This window comes from Bufo bufo, chromosome 5 (genome assembly GCF_905171765.1).
Source record: "Bufo bufo chromosome 5, aBufBuf1.1, whole genome shotgun sequence".
Classification (NCBI taxonomy): Eukaryota; Metazoa; Chordata; class Amphibia; order Anura; family Bufonidae; genus Bufo; species Bufo bufo.
In genome coordinates this window covers 227883183-227895743 of record NC_053393.1, presented here as the reverse complement: position 1 = coordinate 227895743, position 12561 = coordinate 227883183, and the positions used below count along the sequence as shown (strand labels likewise).

At 46.8% G+C, this 12561-nt stretch overlaps 1 protein-coding gene across 1 annotated transcript in view; it reads right to left on the bottom strand.

The window, feature by feature from the left end:
- Nucleotides 1-12561, bottom strand: part of LOC121002474 (mediator of RNA polymerase II transcription subunit 1-like) — a 170057-nt gene that overhangs the window by 93977 nt on the left and 63519 nt on the right. Inside the window, exon 7 of the mRNA XM_040433926.1 lies at nucleotides 857-928. Coding sequence (XP_040289860.1) covers nucleotides 857-928 — 72 coding nt within the window. The remainder of the gene's footprint in view (nucleotides 1-856; nucleotides 929-12561) is intronic.

Below are 12561 nucleotides of genomic sequence, written 5' to 3'. Positions count from 1 at the left end.
GGGTGATCACCACAGTCATTGATCACGCCCCTGTAAGGCTCCATTCAGACGTCCGTATGCGTTTTGCGGATCCGATCCATCTATCAGTGGATCCGTAAAAATCATGCGGACGTCTGAATGGAGCTTTACAGGGGGGTGATCAATGACAGGGGGGTGATCAGGGAGTCTATATGGGGTGATCAGGGGCTAATAAGGGGTTAATAAGTGACGGGGGGGGTGTAGTGTAGTGTAGTGGTGTTTGGTGCTACTTTACTGAGCTACCTGTGTCCTCTGGTGGTCGATCCAAACAAAAGGGACCACCAGAGGACCAGGTAGCAGGTATATTAGACGCTGTTATCAAAACAGCGTCTAATATACCTGTTAGGGGTTAATAAAATCACATCTCCAGCCTGCCAGCGAACGATCGCCGCTGGCAGGCTGGAGATCCACTCGCTTACCTTCCGCGCCTGTGTGCGCGCGTTCACAGGAAATCTCGCGTCTCGCGAGATGACGCATATATGCGTGACTCTGCGCCAGGCTGCCGCCTCCGGAACGCGATCCTGCGTTAGGCGGTCCGGAGGCGGTTAAGTGTACATGTAAAAGAAAACACTTCCACCAGATATACTATCTAAAGGCTTAAAGCAGTCCTCTTCATATTTTTATATTGATGGCCTAATCTCAAAATAAGTCATCAATATGAGATCAGCAGGGTTCCAAAACCCAGAACCCATGCTATCCAGCTGTTTGAGGATGTTTGAATGTAGGATATCAATATGAAAATCCTGGAGAACCTATTTAAATAATAAAAGTGACCTCACACTCATAATACACTTTCAGAACAATACCTTGTGGCACAGCAATATGGCATGGAATATACCTGTTGCCTGGAATACTGTACAGATGTAAAAGTCCTTCCAAACTTTTGCCAAAACCATCAAAGTCCTTAGATCTACAGGGAAATTACTGTTAGTAGTGAAATAAAATTTACATGTCCATGTATTGAAGTAACAGGCAAGTGCACAGGAATATATTCCTATGATGATAGATGCATTTACTTGCCATTTGATATTTTAAGTAAATATAAACTTTCACTTAGGCACTTTAGTGTAGACCAATAAGAAGAGTTTGTAGAGTGCCAATGAGCTGCTTGCATGCAACATCTACACTGCTCAAAAAAATAAAGGGAACACAAAAATAACACAACCTAGATCTGAATTAATTTAATATTCTTCAGAAATACTTTGTTCTTTACATAGTTGAATGTGCTGACAACAAAATCACACAAAAATAAAAAAATGGAAATCAAATTTTTCAACCCATGGAGGTCTGGATTTGGAGTCACACTCAAAATTAAAGTGGAAAAACACACTACAGGCTGATCCAACTTTGATGTAATGACCTTAAAACAAGTCAAAATGAGGCTCAGTAGTGTGTGTGGCCTCCACGTGCCTGTATGACCTCCCTACAACGCCTGTGCATGCTCCTGATGAGGTGGCGGACGGTCTCCTGAGGGATCTCCTCCCAGACCTGGACTAAAGCATCTGCCAACTCCTGGACAGTCTGTGGTGCAACGTGACGTTGGTGGATAGAGCGAGACATGATGTCCCAGATGTGCTCAATTGGATTCAGGTCTGGGGAACGGGCGGGCCAGTCCATAGCATCAATGCCTTTGTCTTGCAGGAACTGCTGACACACTCCAGCCACATGAGGTCTAGCATTGTCTTGCATTAGGAGGAACCCAGGGCCAATCGCACCAGCATATGGTCTCACAAGGGGTCTGAGGATCTCATCTCGGTACCTAATGGCAGTCAGGCTACCTCTGGCGAGCACATGGAGGGCTGTGCGGCCCTCCAAAGAAATGAGACCACACACCATTACTGACCCAATGCCAAACCGGTCATGCTGGAGGATGTTGCAGGCAGCAGAACGTTCTCCACTGCGTCTCCAGACTGTCACATCTGTCACATGTGGTCAGTGTGAACCTGCTTTCATCTGTAAAGAGCACAGGGCCCCAGTGGCGAATTTGCCAATCTTGGTGTTCTCTGGCAAATGCCAAACGCCCTGCACGGTGTTTGGCTGTAAGCACAACCCCCACCTGTGGATGTCGGCCCTCATATCACCCTCATGGAGTCTGTTTCTGACCGTTTGAGCAGACACATGCACATTTGTGGCCTGTTGGAGGTCATTTTGCAGGGCTCTGGCAGTGCTCCTCCTGTTCTTCCTTGCACAAAGGCGGAGGTAGCGGTCCTGCTGCTGGGTTGTTGCCCTCCTACGGCCTCCTCCACGTCTCCTGATGTACTGGCCTGTCTCCTGGTAGCGCCTCCATGCTCTGGACACTACGCTGACAGACACAGCAAACCTTCTTGCCACAGCTCGCATTGATGTGCCATCCTGGATAAGCTGCACTACCTGAGCCACTTGTGTGGGTTGTAGACTCAGTCTCATGCTACCACTAGAGTTTAAGCACCGCCAGCATTCAAAAGTGACCAAAACATCAGCCAGGAAGCATAGGAACTGAGAAGTGGTCTGTGGTTACCACCTGCAGAACCACTCCTTTATTAGGGGTGTCTTGCTAATTGCCTATAATTTCCACCTGTTGTCTATCCCATTTGCACAACAGCACGTGAAATTGATTGTCACTCAGTGTTGCTTCCTAAGTGGACAGTTTGATTTCACAGAAGTGTGATTGACTTGGAGTTACATTGTGTTGTTTAAGTGTTCCCTTTATTTTTTTGAGCAGTGTAGTTAGCTACTGGAGGGAATAATGTGTTAATGTAGGGGAGGTTAGTGTGTGGCTCATATGTTATGGCAGCTGTATGGGAATGATATGTCAAATGCCTGTGGAAACCTCACCTACCGAGAGATTGAAGGTCCCACGACCCTCTGTACCCTTCAACTACGAATTTTCTTATCTTGAATTACCCATAATCCCCTTCTCCTCAAGTTATCTAGTACTGCAAAATTTCATTTATAGAATAGCAAAGAACAACACAGGAGATGGGATGAAAAAAGAAAAGAAAAAGTGTTTACTATACACAAAAACCATCTGTGTATAACAATATAGTATTAACTATAAAGACTATATAAGCCTAACAAAATCAACTTTAAATCCTCCACATTTCTGGTGCAAAACCCTTGCAGAGATACAGAATATTAAATAGTAGAGGGTGAATTATACAATAAATATTTCAGATGAGACGCACCATAATTGTATCAAGCATACGTAAACATGTAGTTAGACAATTAGGCTACTTCCACACTAGCGTTTTTTGCAGATCCGTCATGGATCTGCAAAAACGCTTCTGTTACAATACAACTGCATGCATCAGTCATGAACGGATCGGTTGTATTAGGTCTTCTGGACAGATCAGTCATGAACACCATTGAAAGTCAATGGGGGACGGATCAGTTTTCTATAGTGTCAGAGAAAACGGATCGGTCCCCATTGACTTACATTGTGTGTCAGGAGAGATCAGTCTTGCTCAGCAGCACATGGCGGACAGAAAAACGCCTCCAGTGCAGAATGGTGACGTTATGGAGGCAAACTGATGCATTCTGAGCAGATCCTTTTCCATTCAGAATGCATTAGGGCAAAACTGATCCTTTTTAGACCGCTTCTGAGAGCCCATGAAGGATCTCAGAAACTGAAAGCCAAAACGCTAGTGTGAAAGTAGCCTAAGGGTACTTTCACACTAGCATTATTCTTTTCCGGTATCAAAATCTGGTAAAGGGTCTCAATACCGGAAAAAAATGGAAAGCAATCCGTTCAGTATGCATCAGGATGTCTTCTGTTCCATCCCTTGTACGGTATTTGACCGGACAAAAATACTGCAGCATGCTGCTGTATTCTTTACAGACAAAATCCCGGAACACTACTGCACTTGCCGAATGCGGCATTAATTTCCATTGAAATGTACACTGCCTGTCCAAAAAAAAAAAAAAGGTCACATACTCTAATATTTCGTTGGACCGCCTTTAGCTTTGATTACGGCACGCATTTGCTGTGGCATTGTTTCAATAAGCTTCTGCAATGTCACAAGATTTATTTCTATCCAGTGTTGCATTAATTTTTAACCAAGATCTTGCATTGATGATGGTAGAGTCTGACTGCTGCGCAAAGCCTTCTCCAGCACATCTCAATGGGGTTAAGGTCTGGACTCTGTGGTGGCCAATCCATGTGTGAAAATTATGTCTCATGCTTCCTGAACCACTCTTTCACAATTTGAGCCCGATGAATCCTGGCATTGTCATCTTGGAATATGCCTGTGCCGTCAGGGAAGAAAAAAATCCATTGATGGAATAACCTGGTCATTCAGTATGTTCAGGTAGTCAGCTGACCTCATTCTTGGAGCACATACTGTTGCTGAACCTAGACCTGACCAACTGCAGCAACCCCAGATCATAGCACTGCCCCCACAGGCTTGTACAGTAGGCACTAGGCATGATGGGTGCATCACTTCATCTGCCTGTCTTCTTACCCTGATGCGCCCATCACTCTGGAACAGGGTAAATCTGGACTCATCAGACCACATGGCCTTCTTCCATTGCTCCAGAGTCCAATCTTTATGCTCCCTAGCAAATTAAGGCCTTTTTTCTGGTTTCCCTCACTGATTAGTGGTTTTCTTACGGCTACACAGCTGTTCAGTCCCAATCCCTTCAGTTCCCTTCGCATTAAGAGTGTGGAAATGCTCTTACTTTCACTATTAAACATAGCCCTGAGTTCTGTTGTTTTTCTTCGATTTGATTTCACCAAATGTTTAAGTGATCGCCAATCACGATCATTCAGGATTTTTTTCCGGCCACATTTCTTCCTCGAATGCAATGGGTCCCCACTATCCTTCCAGTTTTTAATAATGCGTTGGACAATTCTTAACCCAATTTTAGTAGTTTCTGCAATCTCCTTAGATGTTTTCTCTGCTTGATGAATGCCAATGATTTGACCCTTCTCAAACAGACTAACATCTTTTCCACGACCACTAGATGTGTCTTTCGACATGGTTGTTTAAGAAATGAGAAGCAACTCATTGCACCAGTTGGGGTTAAATAACTTGTTGCCAGTTGAAAGATAATCGCCCATGCAGTAATTATCCAATAGGAGGCTCATAACTATTTGCTTAGTTAAATCCAGGCGTCGACTTTTTTTTGGACAGGCAGTGTATTAATGCTGGATCCGGTACCAAGTGTTCTGGAAATTTCCGCATTGCCGGACCCGGTTTTCCGGTCTGAGCATGCGCAGTTCTTTCTAGCTTTGAAAAAAAAATACCCAATCCGTTATTCTGGATGATACCGGAAAGACAGATCCGGTATTTCAAAGCAAATGTCTAACAGATCTGGAAAAAAAAAAAATTATATCAGTTTGCATACGGATTTACGGATCCGGCAGGCAGTTTCGGCAACTGAACTTCCTGCCGGATTCTCCTAACGCTAGTGCGAAAGTACATTTAGTTTTAAGTCTGTAATCATAGGGAACAGTACAGTCAATATGAAATAGTCCACAGTCCATATTCAGCTAGGGGTATAGCTATAGGCCCATGGGCCCTGGTGTAAAAGTTCAACTTGGGCCATCACTCCCAACTTCTCTTCATGCTAGCTGGTTGTGACTCACATGAAACTTTTAGGTGAACGGCTGTCAATATTCCCTCAAAGCCTTTAAATGAGAACTTTTTGTATATGAATGTTGAACCCTCTTAGGACAGTGAGGTGGTTAATGTCAGAATTCCTGATGGTCTTAGGCAATAAAACTCTGGAGGTCTATGACCGTAAACAGGTTAATGTCATCATAATTGGTGGAGTGTCTGTGAAATGGTTAAGATAATATCTCTGATATCCTTGATGTGGACAGTGGAAGGGTTAATGTTACCCGCACATGCTTACTCACCTCTCCACTGGTAAAGCCTAAAACGTATGGGCTCCCAGGAGGTTTAGGTCATGTGAAGAGGTCCCATGATGAAGAGACAGATGGTGCTGAAAGTAGTATTTAAGGAAAGTTCCACATTTTCAGGGGCAGTGGGACTTTCTAAATAGGTTTAGGGTTAGGGTAACAGTTGTTGGGGTGGTGGACATTGGTTCTGAACTCAGAGCTTATGCATTTTTGCAGAGAACTATGTAAAGTAATTTACACGGAAGAGGACAGTATACAGCTACAGAAGGATCTGGATAGATTGGAGGCTTGGGCAGAGAAGTGGCAGATGAGGTTTAACACTGATAAATCAGTGTTACACTCACCGGTAATCCGGTTTCCTGAAAGTCTCCATGACAGCACACTCGGAGATTGACTTCCTCTGATAGGACAGGAAAGAAAAGCACAGAGGTTAAAAACCCCACCCCTAATCGCCAGGATAAGGGTCCATTCACGCGTCCGCAATTTCGTTCCGCATTTTGCGGAACGGAATTGCGGACCCATTCACTTCTATGGGGCAGCACGATGTGCTGCCCGGACATGGAATTGCACACCTGCACTTCCGGGTCCGCAATTCCTTTCCCGAAAAAAATAGAACATGTCCTATTCTTGTCCGCAATTGCGGACAAGAACAGACATATTCTATTAGTGCCGGCAATGTGCGGTCTGCAAAATGCCGGATTACCGGTGAGTGTAATACTCATTTCCCCAATCGTCTCCATGACAACAGACTCTGAGAACTAACAAAGAGAAAACTCATGGAGGGACTACAGCACCCAGGACCTTACTTCCACAGGCCATGTCCTCATTGCCAAATACATCCAGCCTATAATGTTTAGTAAAAGTAGGGGCCCTCTTCCAAGTGGCCGCCCTGCAAATCCTCTCCAGGGAAGGAGAGGCCTTTTCAGCCCAGGAGGTAGACACTGCCCTCACTGAATGGGCTCTGAGAGAAGGAGGAAGCTCTTTACCAGAGGCTCTGTAAGTAGTAAGAGGGAACTGTTCTTCTCAAACTCAAAGTGACAGGTGGCCATGCCACTTTTCCAGCTGTCTGGACAAGCCCTAATATGGTATATTCAGGCTACAACTCATTTAAGTTTTAAAAATAGCTCGACTTTTTGCGACCTCCACAGACATGTCAGGGCATGTTCGAATATATTTATAAAACTTATCTATCTATAATCCTGCTTAGATAAAATATTTATAGTAATATTATATTATCTATTGACCCATCTAGATAACTACCTAATTTTCTATCTAGCTATCTAATAGGGTTGAGCGAACCCGAACTGTAAAGTTCGGGTTCGTACCGAACGTTAGGATTTTTGGACCCCGAACATTTCCGTAAAAGTTCGGGTTCGGTGCTTTCTTGGCGCTTTTTGACAGGCTGCAGAGCAGCTAATCAACAAGCGGTTAACTGTCTGACCTTAGAAGCCATCAAAGCCATGCCTACTAATGGCATGGCTGTGATTGGCCAGAGCAGCATGTGACCCAGCCTCTATACAGTATAAGCTGGAGTCACGTAGCGCTGCACGTCACTCTGCTTTTACAAGTGTAGGGAGAGGATGCTGCTGAACTTGTGATTTCAGGGAGAGAATAGGAGAGAATCTAACTCAGCGATCTACAGAGAAATAGTTGTGTGGGTGCAGGGCACAATCGTTTTACCATGCCCTGAGGCCATTGACCAAAAAAAACAAAGAAACAACTTCTATAATTCTGTTAGTTAGTTAGGTGGGTGGCGGCCGCCATTTTATGCATGCTCAGTGCACCAGCACTGCATCTGAGCTTTTGGGACATTGCAAATCACCATTTTTTGGGCAAACTACAACATCTGGATTAGTCAGTGTGCAATTTAAGGTAGAAATACACCCATCATTTTCTGGGGTTTGAAAAACATACTTTCACAAAAAAAATAAAAAAAAATTGTAGGCCTTGCAGCATCAGCACGTGTGAAATTACAGACTTATATACTGCTGTCAAATTCAGTTGTTAAACAAACACTCGTTTGGGCACAAAAAATTTAGTTGGCAGCCTTTGATGCAGATGTCACTGTGCGATACACCCTTAATACATTTGGGTTACATTCAGAGATTTTAAATACCGCCATTTGGTGCACCAATATTGAATTCAGGCCTACACTGGTTCAGGCCCTGTGAGATACACCCTCTGAATCAGGCATTTGAAATACAGCCATTTGAAATAGCCATTTTGGCCAAAGAAATATTTAATTCAGGCCTACACTGGTTCAGACCTTGTGAGATACACCATTTACATACTGTCGTTCTATTCTACTATTAAACACCCATTTAGGGCAAGATCCTAAATTCGAAAAATATGAGGAGAGCGTCAAATAAGGGACATGGCCCAGGTCGTGGTGCTGCTGGTGGAGCTCCTGTTGCAGGGAGAGGACGTGGTCGATCTGTGCCAGCTACACGCACAAGTGAAACCCCTTCCTCAGGTGCGAGTAGGCGACAAAACCTGCAGCGGTATTTGGTCGAGTCTAATGCTGCTCTACGAATGGTAAGGCCTGAAAAAGTATAGGCGATAGTAGATTGGGTTGCTGACAGTGGATCCAGTTCCTTCACATTGTCTCCCACCCAGTCTCCTTCTGAAAGACCACAGTTGGCACCTGCAGTCGATGTCCGTCAGTCTTTCACCTCACCCCCTTGCACATCAGCCAAGCAGTCTGAGCCCCAAGTCATGCAGCAGTCTCTTCTGCTTTTTGATGACTCTGGTAACAGGGTTTCCCAGGGCCATCCACCTAGCCCTGCCCCAGAAGTGGAAGAGATTGAGTGCACCGATGCCCAACCACTTATTTTTCAAGATGAGTACATGGGAGGACCATCGCAGCATGTCTCGGATGATGACGAAACACAGGTGCCAACTGCTAAGGGCTTTTGAAAGTGTGCAGACCGACAAGGAAGGCAGGGGTGAAGACTATGAGGTCCTCGACCCCACATGGAATCAAGGTCATGCGAGTGACCTATGTAGTTCGGAGGAAGAAGCGGTGGTCGCACAGAGCCACCAGCAAAGCAAAAGAGGAAGCAGGGTGCAAAAGCGGAGCGGCTGTCCTCTAGACTGTACGCCTCCTACTGCCCACCGCAGCAAGGGACCGAGCACACCAAAGCCAGCTCCAAGGAGTTCCCTGGGGTGGCAGTTCTTCAGACAATGTGCTGATGACAAGACACGAGTGGTTTGCACGCTGTGCAATCAAAGCCTGAAGCGAGGCATAAACGTTCTCAACCTGAGCACAACCTGCATGACCAGGCATTTAAGTGCAAAGCACGAGCTGCAGTGGAGTAGACACCTCAAAAGCCAAGAAAGGTCTCTGGCTCCTCCTGCTTCCTGTTCTGCTGCAGTCGCGGCCTCTTCATCCACCTCTGGAGTGACAGTGCCACCTGGCACCCTGCAAACAGAGGATCTGCCAGCAACACCAAGGTCACCAAGCATCTCCACAATGTTCCACAGAAGCGTTCAGCTCTCCATATCCCAAATGCTGGAGGGGGAAGAGGAAGTACCCCCCTACCCACCCGCGATCCCTAGCCCTGAATGCCAGCATTTCTAAATTACTTGCCTTTGAAATGCTGTCATTCCGTCTGGTGGAGACAGATAGTTTTAAAGGCCTTATGGCGGTGGCTGTCCCACAGTACGTCGTTCCCAGCCCCCACTACTTTTCCAGGCGAGCCATCTCTTTCCTTCACAACCAAGTAGGGGGCAAAATCAGGTGTGCACTGTGCAACGCCATCTGTGGCAAGGTGCACCTGACTACGGATATGTGGACAAGTAAGCACGGTCAGGGCCGTTATATCTCCATAACAGCACACTGGGTAAATGCTGTGGCGGTTGGGCCTGAGGCGGATAGCAGTTTGGAGCATGTCCTTCCACCACCGAGGATTGCAGGGCGCTTCAGTTTGCCTCCTGTTGCTTCCTCCTCCTACTCCGCTGCCTCATCTTCTACCAACTCCTCATCCGGTCAGCGTAACACCTTCACCACCAACTTCAGCACAGCCAGGGGTAAACGACAGCAGGCAGTTTTAAAACTTATCTGTTTGGGGGACAAACCCCACACCGTGCAGGAGCTGTGGACAGGCCTTGAACAACAGACCGATGAGTAGTTTGTGCCAGTCAGCCTCAAGCCCGGCCTGGTGGTGTGCGATAATGGGCGAAATCTCGTAGCAGCTCTGGGACTAGCCGGTTTGACGCACATCCCTTGCCTGGCGCATGTGCTGAATTTGGTGGTGCAGAGATTACTTAAAAATTACCCCGATATGTCAGAGATGCTGCATAAAGTGCGGGCCATCTGTGCGCGCTTTCGGCGTTCTCACCCTGCTGCTGCTCGCCTGTCAGCACTGCAGCGTAACTTCGGCTTTCCCGCTCTCCGCATCATATGAGACGTGCCCACAAGGTGGAACTCCACCTTGCACATGCTGGCCAGACTGTGCAAGCAGCAGCAGGCGATAGTGGAGTTTCAGCTGCAGCACGCACGGGAGAGTCGCTCGGCTGAACAGCACCACTTCACCACCAATGACTGGGCCTCCATGCGAGACCTGTGTTCCTTGTTTCGAGTACTCCACCTACATGGCCAGTGCCGATAACGCCGTTCTCAGCGTTACTATCCCACTTCTATGCCTTCTTGAAAAAATGCTCCTGGCGATGATGGAAGATGATGTGGCACAGGAGTAGGAGGAGGAGGAAGAGGGATCATTTCGTAGGGTTTCCGGCCAGTCATTCCCAAGTGGCTCCGAGGGTGGGTTCCTGCACCCACAAACCCAAGGTACACAATTGTCCAGCCAGGGCACAGTTCTGGAGGATGAGGAGGTGGAGGATATGGAGGAGGAGGAACCATGTTCTTAGCAGGGTGGCACCCAGACCAGCTCATGGCCATCACTGGTGCGTGGATGGGGGGGGATACAGAGGACACAGACGATACACCTCCCACAGAGGACAGCTTTTCGTTGCCTCTGGGTAGCCTGGCACACATGAGCGATTACATGCTGCAGTGTCTCCGCAACGACTGCCGAGTTGCCCACATTCTAACTTGTGCTAATTACTGGGTGGCCACGCTGCTGGATTCCCGTTACAAGGACAACTTAATTCTGTCACTGGAGCGTGATCATAAGATGCGCGAGTACAAGCGCACGCTGGTAGACGCGCTGCTGGTGGCATTCCCACCTGACAGCAGAGGCACAGTGGAAGCACAAGGCGAAGGCAGAGGAAGAGGTCGCCAACGCAGCTGGGGCACCGCCAGCACCTCAGAAGGCAGGGTTAGCATGGCCGAAATGTGAAAAAGCTTTGTCAGCACGCCACAACAACCAGCACCACCAGCTGATATGGAACGTCTTAGCAGGAGGCAGCATTTCACCAACATGGTGGAGCAGTATGTGTGCACACGCCTACACGTACTGAATGACGAGTCTGCCCCCTTCAACTTCTGGTTCTCCAAATTGGGCACATGGCCTGAGCTTGCCCTTTACGCCTTGGAGGTGCTGGCCTGCCCTGCAGCCAGTGTATTATCTGAACGTGTGTTTAGCACGGCAGGGGGTGTCATCACAGACAAGCGCAGCTTGGTCTCTTTTTCTCACGCTCCCTCTCCGGCCTGGAACCCTGATTCCCCGCCACCTGTAATCACCATGGTAGGCGCATAAAAGAACATCGAAAGTTGATAGAGCAGATATCATATTGGATAGTGAACATCACGGGGACGTGCGACATGGTGGGGCACTAGGTATGCAGACACATACACGAACTAACTGACAGGGGTCAGCCCCTGCAACTTCTGGGTCTCCAAATTGGGCACATGGCCTGAGCTTGCCCTTTACACCTTGGAGGTGCTGGCCTGCCCTGCAGCCGGTGTATTGTCTGAACGTGAGTTTAGCATGACTGGAGGGTTATATTTCCTAATGTTCTGGAGTGTACCCCAATTAAAAAAAATAAATAAATTTTAAAACAAAAAGCAGTGTAGGCTACCTCCTCCTCCTCCACTCCCACCTACACCGCCTCCTCAACCTCCTACTCCATATCTCCTAGATCAAGATTATTGTTGAGGAAGGGTTGAGATGCATGTATGTATATATATATATATACACACACACACACACACATATATGCATGCAAACACGTGCATGCATTTATGATATATATACACATGCATTAATGGTCACTTCATAGGATGATGTGCGCGGATGTGCCCAGCATCTGTGCACATCTGCCCTTAGTGGCCCAGAGGGGCTCATGGTGGCCCGTGGGAAATATGTGGCCCCTGTGGGGAAAATGTGTCCCCTTTATGATATATATATATATATCATGTGTCCCCTTATACATATATGTGCCCCCTTATAGTTAGTATATATTTCCTGTATGACCGTGTATATATTGGCCCTGTATGGCAAGTGGGGACATATGTATGTCCCCTGTATGTGATGCCCCAGATATATGCGAGGGTGTGTGTGTATATATAGATATGTGTGTATGTATTTGCACACGTGTCTATGCATACACACTTATGTCAGCATGACAGTATGTATGTGGGCTTATTGCTGCCCATTCATACCCCCGGTTTTGTATGTGTTTATAGATGTGCCCCAAGCATCTGTGGATATATATGTAATATGTACTATGTATATATGCAATTCCAACTCTTATCAACAGAGTTGTTTAGAGAAAAACTTGTGCTGATAGCCTGTAGG